Here is a 14,413-nt window from a genome sequence, read left to right on the forward strand (position 1 = left end):
TTTCAGATACCAGTTTAGGATTTCCATTGTCTCCTTGTGATGAATTTCATGTGGCTATCAAACACCATGCACACAAAATTAAATCTAGAAGAACCACAGAAGAAAGGAGACAGAGCAGTAAATTCCAAGTACAACCTTCTGGATATATACTCATGCTTGAGTATATTAGTTGTACTAATGCTGACACTATGATCAACATCTTTGAAAGCTGCTAATACATCAGAAGGATAAATACTATTGCTGTGTTTCTGTCTCCATCATGGTCATATATCAGATTGCCAAGGATAGTTTCAGTCCCTAATAAGGCCAGAAATCAGACTGAAAAGAAACTGATAATTTGGATCCTACAAATGTCAGGAACTGGGCACCACAAGTCTTTCTATTACCTTGCAAAGAACTGAAAAATCAGGCACAGAACAATACCTTTTTCATATCAGCTAGATTTAATTTGGCCTTATTTAAGAGAATTAAAACCACCACCTATTTCCAAAGCAGGAGAGACTAAAGATTGCCACATGGAAGCATTAATCAGATTGGCTTTCAAGCTGATGGTCTAGCCAGAATGGACACCAAGTAAGCAGTGGATCTCAAATCTCGAAATAATTTATCTATATTCGCAAACTATAAAAGTTCAAATATATCCATAACAAACTAACTAGATAGTGTACTGGCTGCATTAGTCTCTAATTCTGTCTTACGAAGGAGAGTAAATTAGATGTGAGGAATTTGACCTGCAAATGCAACAGCAGCTGGTCCCATTGGTTTACCCAGAGTTCTACTAGCTATTCTTTGGGACTGTATAAACAACCCCATAAGCCAGTGTTGTCCAAACTTGGCCACTTTAAGATGAGTGGACTTCAACTCCCAGAATTTCCCAGCCAGCATGGCTGGCTGGGGAATTCTGGGAGTTGAAGTCCACTCATCTTAAAGTGGCCAAGTTTGGACAACACTGGCTTATGGGGTTTAAACCATATCACTTTCTTTCTGAACATGCGCTCATATATACTATGTAGTATCTATTACAATAAAACGCTTTAAACTGCGTTTAAAAAACTCCCTGTTTTTTTCCAGGGAGGGGAAAAAAACCCCCAAACCCTAAATTAGGAGTTCAGTATTCTTGATATTGCAGTCTGATATCCAGCCATTTTTATTTGGATGTGCATTGTCTCTGAGAGGAGAGAAGGATACCTTTCAGTCTGGCAGATTGAGCAAAAAGAGAGTATGTCTTAGGAATTGGACAGCGCTATTGTCTATAAAAGAAAAGTAAAAACAGCAGGTTTACCCTTCAAGTGTTAAAGATTCTGTTATTGTCCACACAAAAGAGTGTATAGAGCCATTACTCTTCAGTATAATTCGTTCTGTTGACACCTTTACTGTCACGTTAAGCCTTGGATAGGTTATTTCAAACTCTGTAAAGTGCATGTTTTCACCAAGCTTGCCAGTCACCTGGATCCCTGAAAATACATTGTGTAAAGGAATACTCAGGAAACATGTCAGTGTTTGCCCAACATTCATTAGTACAAAAATAATTGCAATATAAACACAATGAGTAAAAACATCTGCATCTCACAAGATTGTGTTTTACTTAATTTGACTGCCAATTCAATTGGCTGGTGAGCACTACCCTGCTCATCTTACTTAGACTCAGAAGCTAAGCTGAGTTTGACCCAATTAGGATTTAGATGGGAGAACACCACCAAATCACAGGGTTATTGGCTAGACAGGGAAGCTATCGTCATCTCTATCTCCCTCCTGGAAGAAGGCATGTAAACATGTCCATGAAGTCCACCAGCAGTCAAGCTCAATTTGAAGATGACTTTAGTTACACTACACAAATACCCAGACTCACAAAATGTGTTTTTGTCTAGGTAGCTAACCTTTCAGCCAAGCATTCATCCATCATGCCAACACTCCTAAATATTTTTTGCATCTGTGTAGCACATATAAGACAGGGCAATCAATAGAGTTGATGGAAATCCTCAGCATTTAAAATAAATATCACAAATAATCTATGAATTTAGAAACTAAGAACAGTCAATACACCCACATATACATATTGGAATCTGCAATATTTTACAATGTAGTTGTCTGAAATGAGATGAAAAGTACAGTCAGCAGAAACAAGAATCAGAAAAGAAGAATAGATTTTTATAGACTGTCACAAGGAAAACATTCCCATAGAACTCTGAATACTCAAAGCTACCCAATTTTTTATGGAAAGCACATACCTTTCTTTGGATCAGACAGCAGATTTAAGGGTGTTTGTGACTGTCCATTAATAGTTAAACAAACTGAAACATTTTCACTAGACAGTTGCAAAAGGAAATGGGGATATGAAGTCCTGCTTTCTGGAAAAAAAAAAGTAATTATTAATACATCTTTTGTATTGATTTATGGAATCATCCAAGATCCCTAATATCTCAGCCTAGTTTTATGGCAGTAAAATTCAGCTAGATTATAATTAGTGTGAACAGCAGGCTGAAAAGGATTCCGTTTACTACATATTAATTGGCAGGGCTGTGCAGTTCTATTGTGTTTCATCAAATATCCAAGCCCAGCACCCTAAAAGCAATCTCAGGAGTCTTTACCCAGTAACAAAAAAAGATAGCCTGTTAGTGAGCTGGCATGCTCAGCTTAGGTTACAGTGACCATATGTCTTTTATTTCAGAAAGCTGTCCTTTAGATTTATTTAATTTAATTATTTATTTTCTTGGTTTTGCTCTTGAATTTTCCTTTGTAAAGCAAAGTTATAAACATTGTTTAATCCCTATGACCCTCTTTCAGATTTGTCCCTTTTTCAGGGTCATACTTTATTTTTTCCAAGAAAATATAGTCACTGTAGCTTAGGCCCATGTTGCACTTATGAAGTGAAAGCATTTGAAGAGGAAGTAAACCGGCAGCCTCAATTGCTCTTCCCTGCTGTTTTGCTGCAGTAGATTAAATACACCATGTGAGGGGCTTTAGAAGGAAATGTGGTTTTTCCACTGTGAAACTGACAGTATTCTTATAATAGTGTCTAACTTCTCTCAGATTAATGAAGTACAGGTTCATCACTTGTTCCCCCCCCCCTTGCAGAGAGGAGAGATTACTTAAACAAGGGGGGGGGGGGGAAGAAAGAGAGAGAGAAAGAAACAAGCAATCTTTTTACACAATCTCTCCTGTGCCTGACCCATTTTTTTCTTCCATCCCCACCCCTCACAGAGTGGAGAGATTGGAAAGGAAGAGATTACAAGATAGCAAGCAGGCACACAATGAGGAATACACTGGCTGTTTGCACAGTGTGCTGGTGGCTGCTGGAGCCAGCACAACACTCCCCATTGTGTGTCTCCTTACTCTCTTGTAATTCCTTTCCTCTCCAATGAATGTAAATACAAGCATTATTTCCCTTCTTGCTAAATATCCCAGCACTGGGGTGAATATTCCAAAGGGGTGGGGGAGTGGCTAGGAGGCAAACAAAAGTCAAAGGAGTGAAACTGACTAGTCTTGTCAGTTACAGGCAGCAGCTGTGAGCCAGCTATCCCAGCACCAGGGTGAGTATTCCAAAGAACAGGGGAGTGGGGAAAAGGAAAACACAGTCATGGTCACCTGATTTACCACTTAGCAATTGTTTCACTTAATGACAGAGCTGCCAGTCCCAACCATGGTCACTAAATGAGGATTACCTGTAGTTACTGTTTAATTTTACATAAACTGCTAGGGAAGGGCAGTTTATTAGCTTGGCGTAATGCTTCAAATCAGGAGTTCTTAAACCAGCATTTCTCAATCTCAGCAACTTTAAGATGTGTGGACCAACTCCATGCTGGCTGGGGAATTCTGGGAATTGAAGTCCATACATCTTAAAATTACAGAGATTGAGAAACACTGTCTTAAACTGTGAGCCATGATTCAGGGGTGGTGGATATTGCAAAATACTTTTAAATTGTCTCAGGCTGGCAGTCGAGTTCAAACTTTTGAGTATTACTAAACTTAAACTGGTTTCTTTCCACTTCTTCTTATCAACTGCCCAGACAATATTGTATTCTTTCAATTATTGTATTCTTTCAATTATTATTTACAAAAATTATTACATAAATAGTAATTTATTATTCTTTTGAAATGTTTTTTTTATACTAGCATGTTTGTTTATTTTACAAAATGACTGAATTTATTGTATGTCAAAAAGGTTGATCAAAGTTTTGCCTTAATAAGAATGCAAGGCATGTTTGGCTGGGGTTCTAAGCGAGCTGAAATGAGCAAAAGTCTCTGTCTACATAATAAAACAATTGACACCTATTGATCATGTAGCAATCTATTTTTGGAAATGGGCAATTCACTGACACTGACCACGAGTTCTTGATTGGAAATTCCTTTCGAAATGTACGTTTGGCGTCTTGGCAACTTGGCGCGATGCTGAGATTGAGGTTAAACGTTCTGTAGAAGTGAACATATTAGTGAAGCTCACTAGTTTTTCCCATTTGCTTTGATCTGATATATAGAATAACATTTCACTATTGAAAATAAGAATTATATTTATTTCTGACCCAAACCTATTCCCAGTTTTACTCAAAGTAGGAGGCCCCCGCAAACTCATTTATTATTTTAGGGGATTATGTTATCACAATGTTTGAGAAGTCCTGCCTTAAATATATACTTTCAATAAATTTGTGTTTCACACAGATTTGCATGGATTCACACAGAAAGAAGGTACTAAAATCAAATTAAGATATACGTGTAGTCTTTGCTTACTGACTGTCTCGTTCAGTGACCATTCAAAGTTATGACAGTGCTGAAAAAATAACTTTTCAATTTATTTTGTAATTGTAAATGTGGGTATTGGTCAAGTTATAGAAAAAATAACTTTTCAATAACTTGACCAATACCCACATTTACAACCTTTGCAGCATCCTTCAGTCACATGATCACCAGTCAGTACGCATTGTCCTGTGCCTGACCTGGGTTTTTTTGTTTTTGTTTTGTTTTTGTTTTCTCCCTTGCAGATTGGAGAGATTGGAGAGGGAGAGATTACAAGAGAGTAAGCAGGCACACAATAGGGAATACACATTGAAAGCAATGTGGTGGCGCCAGGAGTTGCCAGTATTTTGTTTGCATAATCCAGGCAAGATGGAGCGGCTATTGGTTCAGAAGCCAATAAATTCAGTGGTGATGTCAATTTTGGCTCTTGATAGAGTTGTGCTTCCCTCGGCTTTGGGATTTTTGGCTCCTGCTGAAAGAGCAGTTGGAGACCACAGCCAGGATGGCTTTATCAAACTTTGGCCAGTCAAGTCTAATCTTATCTAAAACAGAATACAGTGGTACCTCGGGTTATGAACGCCTCTACTAATGAACATTTCGGGTTACGACCAGCTTCGGCAGGAAAAATTTACCTCGGGTTACAAACTTGCCTCGACTTACGAACCGGATCCGCGGCCATTTTCCCTGCTGCCACGTGGTCGCGGCTTCCTGTGGGTGAGGTCACGGTAGCAAGGAGACGTTCGGTGAGGTTTGTGGTGTGTTTTGTGGTGTTTTGCGAAGGTTTTTGGTGTGTGTGTTAGCATGGCTCCAAAGAAAATGCAGAGCAGGCTTGGCAGGAGTAAGGCTCTGAAGAGAAAATTGCCTCGGGTTGCGACCAAATTCGGGCGGAGGGTGGAACGGATTAACCGGATTTACATTGAACCCTATGGGGAAATTTGCCTCGGGTTGCGACCAAATTCGGAGGGCGGAACGGATTAACCGGATTTACATTGAACCTTATGGGAAACTTTACCTCGACTTGAGACCAACTCGAGTTGCAACCAGAGTCACGGAACGGATTAAGTTCATATCCCGAGGTACCACTGTAGTATGAAGATAGTCACTCATGTCCTTGTCACTTTGGGCCTGAATTACCACAATTCACTCCATGTGGGGCTGCTTTTGAAGATCACCCAGAGACTATAGCTGGTGCAAATTTCTAGCTGCCTCTGTGCTTACTGAATAATCAGAGTTTTGTCACACATCACTGCTGTTACTGCATGGGTTACAGTCTGTTTCTGAATGTAGTTTAAGGTGCTGGTTATCTCCTATAAAGCTCTTTATGTCTCATAACATAGGCATCTTAGAGACTGTCTCTCCCAAGTAAATTCTGTCTGCCCAACTCTGGGGAGTACAGAGCACCTCCTAAAGGACACCACCTATCAGGGTATGTGACAGGTGTGGCATAGAGGTGGCGTTCTTGAGGGCTGATGTCTTCTCTAGGAACACCATACTGCCTGTAGCAAAAACGGCACCATTCTTGCTGAACAATAATTCAGACCAGATTTTTCCAAAAGGCTTTTGATGGTTAAGTAACTAGAGAACGATCCTCGTTACTGTTTCATTATTATTTATTGTTATGGTTTTATTGGTTTTTCAAAATTGTATGGCTTTTTGTTAGGGTGTTTGGTTATTCTGCATACTGCCTAGAGTGCGTTTTATCAAACCTATGAATATACCGTATAAATACATTTCCTCCAGTGATTGACAAAGATTTGAAAATGCTGAGGTGGTTGCAGTGGGAGGCAGGGCCTGCAATTCTCTCTCTGCATTATATTACAATGCCCAAAAGAGTCACGTACTTTAAGGTGAAAGATTACACACCAGTGCTTGTTTTAAAAATCTAAATGTTTTGTTGTGTTTAATGAATCTTAGAGAATTTGGACTTGATCAGAGAAATGATAGCAGAAGCACTCAGCTTTTTCCTCATCATGCGTTTTCCCACACAAATTCTATCTAGCAGGCTCCTTTCTTCCACCCCCTGCAATGAATTCATATCTGGAACTTCTCATGGGGGAAAAAATGAATTAAGGATTTGCTGTATATATTACTGCAATTTTTTTTTTTTTTTTTGTCCAACTGAGTCTAACAATGTAGAGATGATTAATTTTCAACAGTTGGGCCCCTATTTCACTAATTTTCATTTAGTACGGTACACATACAAAAATCAATAGTAATCCTTTTTGGTAGATTTGAGTGTAGGAATATTTTAAAACTCAGTATTTCTATCACTCTTCCCATGACCTTCCTTCACTGTTCTACTCCCATCCCGCCATTCACTCATATTCTAACCTAGAGTTCTCCAGTCTGATGTAGTGGACTTTACATCTCAGAAACCCAGCAGGGCTGGGAGAACGTCTGCCCCACATTGCCACTCCATCCTACCTTCCATTCCCATTCTCTCCACCCCTTCTGTGCCAGATTGGCTTGCTGACCACCCCCAAATGTTGAATCTGCCCCCCCCCCCCACATACACAACACACACACACTGATTACTCCCAGATATCAAATGAAAAGCTTGACTGGAAAAGAAACAAGATACTTATTATGCATATATTTTTTCAGTGCCATTTTTTCTTTATTATATATTTTTCTAAGTTCTTTTTATCTCTTTAATTTTAATGGTTTAACTTATATTAACTTATGTAATATTAATTTATAATTAATGTTACTTTTTCTGATAGTTTGGTATAACATTTTTTTTCAAAAAATAAAGAAAATTGGTTGTAATAGTAAATCTGAATGGTCACGGGCAGTGGAAGACTTGATGTGGCCAGGGACATAAGGAGAGCCCTCTGGGCCCCCAGGCAGCCCTCAGAGACAGGCCCCCTCTTCTAACAGTTAACATATAAAAGATTATATCCATGGAATACTTTTATACCACTACTTCCCCGTTGTTACATTTGTTACCAAAAAGTGACCTGTGTTGCAAAACCAAAGCCTTGCATTCTGTTTTGGCTGTTTTAAAACATACATTAACTAAAGTATATATTTCTTACTGGAATGACTTTTTGCCTTTTATTACATTCTGGAGAGGATGACATGGGTGACCCACTTCTCAATACTCCAGGCAACAGACTGAGCAAACTAGGAGTTTGTACTGTAATCCTTGTTAGATTTAAGAGGATAAAATACCTGGGACTGCAGATGAATGGAAAAGATGGCTGTCATATGCAGGAATATTTCTAGAGGCTCCAGGGGAAGAAATCGGCTGCATACCTATGAGAGTCCTGTGGTTAGGTGGTTTTTATAATGGAGTAAATTGTCAGAAATAAATATTGATAGTATATTTCTAGAATAAATTACATACCAGTGGGTAGACCTCTCATTCCATATCCCTGGAAATGCTCATTATCTGGACAAAGAAACAATGACAGAAATAATATCAACTTTACTAAAAAGTGGCTTCATCTTCCATACATTTCCTACATTCACAACTACTAGAGCTGTCCCCTGGGGCTAAGGAAGGGAAGGTTGTAAATCTGTAATCTTTCTATCTAATCCTTCTGAGCAAACCATTTCATAACAGTAGTACAATTTCATCATTTGGGGGAATCAAAACTTTTCAATAGGTCAAAACAATGCAAACGAATTTATTTTGTATCCCACCGTTATCTACATGTAGTCCTTGCTTAATGACCATTTGTTTAATGATGGTTCAAAGTTATGATGGCCTATGAAAGGGTGCTTTATGGTCTATAAAGCACCCTTTCGGCCATCGTAAAACATTGCACTGCCCCCCATGGTCACATGGCCGCATTTCGGGGACTGGGCAACCGGCTCGCATTTATGACCAGTTGTCAAGCATCCCACAATCATGTGATCACCATTTGCAATCTTCTCTGCCAGCTTCCCCATTGGAAGCCATCAGGGAAGGTTGCAAGTGGAGGGGACATGGCAGTTTGCAGGAACAGAGCTCAAATCCTGAAGATTTGAGTTCTGTTCCTCCAGCCCCATCAAGGATTTCCCCTCCATTCATGGAGAGGAGGGGAAACCTGTTGGCAGTGTGAAGGAACAGAGCTCAAATCCTGAAGATTTGCGCTCTGTTCCTCCAACCCCAGGAAAGATTTCCCCTCCATCCACATAGAAGAGGGCAAACCCTTTGGTGGGCCTCAGAAACATTTGAGAGTGAAAGGGCTGCCTGCCAGGAGGATTTCAGCTCTATGTGGAGTTGAAACCATCTGGCAGGCAGCCCTTTTGCTGTCAAAGCTCCACACTGAGCTGAAATCCTTCAGCAGACAGCTCTTCCTCTCCATCTGCTTAACAACCCAGGAGATCGCTTAATGACTGCAACCGGGAGTGCCCGGATTGCAGTTATTGAGCAAAGCAGTAATATGGGTGTCATGCTTAATAACTGCTTTGCTCAACGACTGAGATTCTGATCCCAATAATGGTTGTTGGGTGAGGGCTACCTGTATTCCCTTTTCAAAGAGTTTAGGGCAAGGTACATACCCACCCACCTCTGAGATTATTCATGTTGAAAGATTGCAACTGTTTTGAAGTGGACCAATAAGTTCTATGGCTGGACATAGAAAGAAGTCATGTGGGCTTTTACCTGCTTCTGTTGGTTTGTTAGCCACTTCCTCAGCCTCTGGCTTAGTGACCACCATGGAAGTCATGGGTGTTACAAAGCTGTACTTCAGGGAGAGGTTTAATGCTTGCCTTTCCAGATTTTTTTGCTGTGCTGCTTCAGCCAAAATGCTAAAATACAGAGCATAATTTCCACTGATTCTACATGTAATTCAGGGTTTTTTAATTATAAAAAAATTAGTATGCCTCAGAAGTTTAAGATGTGGTTAGGAATATTCATATTCTTTCACTGAGACATAAAGTGAAACAAACTGAAGGACAAGATAGACTACGGATGAACCAAGAACAAACAGCGTGACTCAAGATAGTGTACAACCAGCAACCAAAGGAAGAAAAGCACTGTGCCTTTATGAACTCTGAATTAGAATATTTAAAAAGAAACTATTTTCTTCCCCCCCACAAAACTATGTTACCCCCCCCCCGCAAAAAAGTCCAAAGATATTCACTTACGACTTCTCTAATAGTTGTCGAATTGTTAAGTAGGCCCATAATCTTTCAATGAAATTTCCAAATATGTATTTCTGATGCTCAAACACTTGTGCTTTTTCTGTGACATTAGCATTTTCTCTCAGGGTCAAGTTGCTTCCGTGCTGAAAAATGGGGGAAGGGATCAGTGTGAGTTATTGATATAATATCCAATCTGGGCTTACATAATACCAGGTTCCATTCTGCAGAACATATCTGAAAGGAGAGGTCCTTTCTGTTTACTACCTTCAAGGAAGCAAAGGCTATAAACATTAGAAATAAAGCACTGCGATGAAATGGTGAATTGCACGGTCAAGGTGTTGTATTCATTGGGCACATTTGCACAGCATGGCAAAGGCAAAATTTGGCTTAACCTGCAGATGACCCTAATAGCTGTTCCCCTTGATGGGGCAACTACAATCCTCTCATTCATGGTTTGTTTTAAGATTTCTTTATCATGCAATATGTAGCACAGCAGCTTCACCTGTGTCTTTTGTACACACACATACCTACACTCCATTTTGTATTTTTAAAAAACTTTGAAGGAAACACACTCTTACTAGTTTTCAGAACTTATCTGGAAGCATAGCTCAGAATCTCATTTGTAAAACAAAACTCTCATCCCTTTTCAATTAGGAGTGGTTGCATAGTACTTACTGCCTCAGCTTTTACTTCCAAGGAAAAAGTATCATTTTCACTGTTAAGTTTTCCAGCAACTACAATTTCAGAGCCATCATACAGCAACTTGAAATTATTCTGAGTAACTTCCACTATAGCATTGCCGAGATAATTCATTTTAACCTCCTTCAGGATGGGAATAGCCACTTCATTATAAAAGCCCTAGAATGAGAGAAAAGGAAGAGAGAATCATGGGAAGTCATTGAATATTCCTTGAATTAAGGAATTATTCATTGAATTAAGATTATTTTAGCATGTTATTGATTTGTTTCAAATAGATACTGACATGCTTTGATCATCAGTCCTTACCTGGAGCTGAAGGGCTGCATCTGAGTCCTCATATATACGTCGAGCAATTCCCCAGTTGTTTAAGGCCATCTTCTCCAGAAAATTATAGCTTACATCAAATCCAAAGCCAAGGCAGTAGAGGAAATATTTTTCTTGATTGGCTTTCTTTATGTTTTCTTGTATTTTTTTAGTGTCTGTTATACCTGTTATATGTATGAACACATACACATACACACAAATAAATGCATTACTATGTTTTAAATTATTTATTGTATTTTAACTTGCTGATTTTTTCTACTTTATCTGCATTAGCTGTTTGAGTGCCATTTTCTGGTGAAAAGGCAGGATGTGAATATGGTATGTGGGTGCATGGTAGAGTAACTCATAAAGTATCTTGCTTAGATGTCTCATTGAACCAAGATAAAGAAATAAGAGTGGTTAATAGGTATGTGAGAACAATAACATAAGAACTAGAATATGACTGCACTACAAAATTCCAAAATGTTAATATCACAAAAATCAAATATATGCTATTTGTAATATGAAGAATGAAAAATTACTTTGGATCAGAGAAGCAGATATGATTTCTGAAATACTTAAATGATCAAGAGATTGGATTTCAGAGCTAAGAAAGATACAGTACTCATTTCTTAGGCTAATCCTCAGTGTAAGGGTGATGGTGGGGGTTGTTTTCCAATATACTTGGAGAGATTTCTATAAAATATCAATAGAAAAATATTTTTTTCTCTCTCTTTGCACCAACCTCAATCCCCTGACCTTCATATAAACGCACCAACATCACACTCACCCGCCCACCCGCAAGCATAGATACATACATATATACATAGGGGAGCTGAATGAATAAAACAACTGGAGAATAAATCTCCAATTCTTAGTCAGGAGAAACATTTGAGGATATATGAAATTGCAAGGTTCATGTGGTGGGGAAAGACTAAGGAAGAAAATCATGCCATCTTAAATACAATATTTTAAAAAATTTATAACATTGTTGAAAAGCATATACTGAAATAAATAAAATGCAAAGGAAAACAATAACAACTGGGTATCTCTTCTGTCCCTAACTTACCAACAGTGGGTTGACCATCTGTCAGCAAAATGATCATTGAAATACTTTTTTCTGGCAATAACTCTGTACGGCTGGCTTCATCCAGAGAATTAATGGCTGTCAAAAGAGCTTCATTAATATCCGTTGCTGCAATAGGAAAGAATTGTGACAATGAATATGATTGTAGTATTGGACTGTTCTTAAAAATGTATAGCAGAACTTTCAAAGCATTTGAGGAAATTTATTTAATCAGATGCAGTTGGAAGTCTCAGTGCAGATAGAATAAATACATGTAAATAAACGAACTTCCACACTAATTCAACTATCCAGCCATTTAAAAGCAGTATTTCTGGACTACCTCCTCCAACTACAATTGAACCACCCAACTCATGCATTCCAGGAGAAATTATTGGTGATCCCCTATTTCTGTGAAGTGGCATAGATCTGCTTTTCAGTGGCAACATTTACACTATGGTATAATCTCCCAGCAGAAATCAGATTGACCCCTACACTTTTAGCCTTCTGGAAATTTTTAACAACTGGAGGGCTTGTGGTAAATGTTAGGATGCCTAGTAGTGTTATTTATTTTGGTTTTATGCTGTTATTGAACATCTAAATCTACTGTGGATGTTTTATGCCTCTTTTTGTCTGCCCTTAATTGCTTTAACTGCTAAGATATTAGATTGTTTATTCATTTATAAATGATATTTATACATGTCACAAACAAATATATGTGGTTTGAAGCCAACTAGTGTTTCTTGATTGCCACTAGCCCCAAAATAGTGCAAATATCATCAGGCTCCCATTGGATGACCAATCAAACAATGCAAAAACCAGTATTAAGCCAGTACCTGGCTCCATATCCATATTTCTAAGTCAGGTTGTGTACATTCTTTCTCCCCAGATCTGAACAGTTGATATAGGAGGAGCTGCAAAGCTGCAAAATCACCATTCCTTCTGTTTTTTTTAAACACCGTCAAAATAATAGCATGTGTTTTTAATGCATTTATTGATTGTTTTCAGCTTTGTTATACGCCACCCAGAGTTGTCTGTGGTGAGATGGGCAGCTATATAAATTAGTATAACAACAATAATAATAGTAGGAATAGTAATATGGTACAGCAGCTGAGCTCAGAGTTCTTGGAAATGGAAAATACCTGCCTGCAAATCCTCCGGATCTTCAGGATTCCAAAGGGGAAATCATTTAACTAAAATTCGTGATGTACCCAGCTAAGCTCAATAAACAGATGATGAACAGAGATGACAGTGTAGGAACCCATTGTTATGGTACTGATTTGTAAGGAGCACAAAATCTTGTATGGGATTGTCATAATTTATACAAGTAGAAATCTCTGGTTTCAAGACAGGAGAATTGTTAATGCAACAGTAATGCCTTAGATTTTCATAATGATAGATTCATAATAAGTCAGCTGCAAAGAACTGACTTTGCTGCCCTCTCAAAAAAGTAAGACAAAGTCAAAGTGAAAATTAAATACATGGAGGAATGAGTGTTATTGTGGTTGGCTGCACAGTCAGCCAAATGTTTAGACTGGATCTGGCATTTTTGTCCACCTATCAAGTCCTTCCCAAGGACCTGAGATAGGCAAATGTTGTTGTTTAATAATATTAAAGGTGTAAGCTATTTACACCTTATACAAGATGTAAGCTATTTCAAGTAAATTATTATTATTATTAGACTTTTATCCAGCCTATGTATGTATGTATGTGTATGTATATAAATATAATTATAAATATAAATATTTTGGTCAACTCAAGGCAGTGAATATACCAAACATATCATACTCCTGCATCCTATTTTCCCCACAACAACAACCCTTATGGTTATTATTGTAATCTAAAATACTCTTAAGAATGTTGAATATAAGAAGGAAGAAAATAATGATCTGATATGTTTTTAAACAGAAAAAAAATATGTCAAGTAATTGTATGAAAAACTGGAATAAAGAAGGCTTGGGTATCAGTTCCAGTTATCTCCTGATTAAATCAATATTGCAAAGATGGACAAATCTTAGTCCTCCTACTTACCTCCTAGAGCATCAATGGCCTGAACATACTGTTTAGCTGATTCCACATTCTCCTTTTTGGCTTGCAACAAAGTGGGGTGCCACTTTGAAATGATACTACTAAAGACAACTAAATTAAAATGGTCTTCAGGATTCAGGTCTTCCAAAATCTTTCCCAAGGCCGCTTTTGTCTATAATAATGAATAAATCAGCACACAGTTAAACTCTGTAGCCTGAAGTTAGCATTTTGACATCTATTGTAATAAGCAGAAATACCTATAACCTTTGACCTGCGCACACAGAAATTTCACTTTTCCTTTGATGTGAATTAGAAAACAAACAAGGATATCTTTCATACATACAATGTCTGCCTTTGATAAAACTAAAGCAATTGTTAATGGTTTCCAAATAAGACAGAATATTTAACCAACATCAGAGGATAACTATTTCCACAGCTCATTCTGAAGCTTCTAGCCAGTTGCTCAGTTACAGTATTTATTGGTTTGTTAGATTTATATTCTATCTTTTCTCC

General features: G+C 38.1%; 1 protein-coding gene across 2 annotated transcripts in view; it reads right to left on the reverse strand.

The window, feature by feature from the left end:
- LOC103060470 (inter-alpha-trypsin inhibitor heavy chain H4) overlaps positions 1 to 14,413 on the reverse strand; it is a 35,592-nt gene that overhangs the window by 4,888 nt on the left and 16,291 nt on the right. The window contains exons 8-18 of one of the 2 annotated variants that reach the window (XM_025172043.2): positions 13,904 to 14,072; positions 11,879 to 12,004; positions 10,813 to 10,994; positions 10,483 to 10,665; positions 9,811 to 9,950; positions 9,326 to 9,471; positions 8,081 to 8,125; positions 7,906 to 7,989; positions 4,324 to 4,410; positions 2,229 to 2,348; positions 1,283 to 1,454 (exon numbers count right to left, since the gene is read on the reverse strand). In XM_025172043.2, coding sequence (XP_025027811.1) covers positions 1,283 to 1,454; positions 2,229 to 2,348; positions 4,324 to 4,410; positions 7,906 to 7,989; positions 8,081 to 8,125; positions 9,326 to 9,471; positions 9,811 to 9,950; positions 10,483 to 10,665; positions 10,813 to 10,994; positions 11,879 to 12,004; positions 13,904 to 14,072 — 1,454 coding nt within the window. The remainder of the gene's footprint in view (positions 1 to 1,282; positions 1,455 to 2,228; positions 2,349 to 4,323; positions 4,411 to 7,905; positions 7,990 to 8,080; positions 8,126 to 9,325; positions 9,472 to 9,810; positions 9,951 to 10,482; positions 10,666 to 10,812; positions 10,995 to 11,878; positions 12,005 to 13,903; positions 14,073 to 14,413) is intronic. The other variant, XM_025172044.2, reaches the window with a different exon arrangement.

The sequence above is a fragment of the Python bivittatus genome, unplaced genomic scaffold, assembly GCF_059951505.1.
Source record: "Python bivittatus isolate LINGU-HERP-01145 unplaced genomic scaffold, Pbiv_v1 ctg000080_np1212, whole genome shotgun sequence".
Classification (NCBI taxonomy): domain Eukaryota; kingdom Metazoa; phylum Chordata; class Lepidosauria; order Squamata; family Pythonidae; genus Python; species Python bivittatus.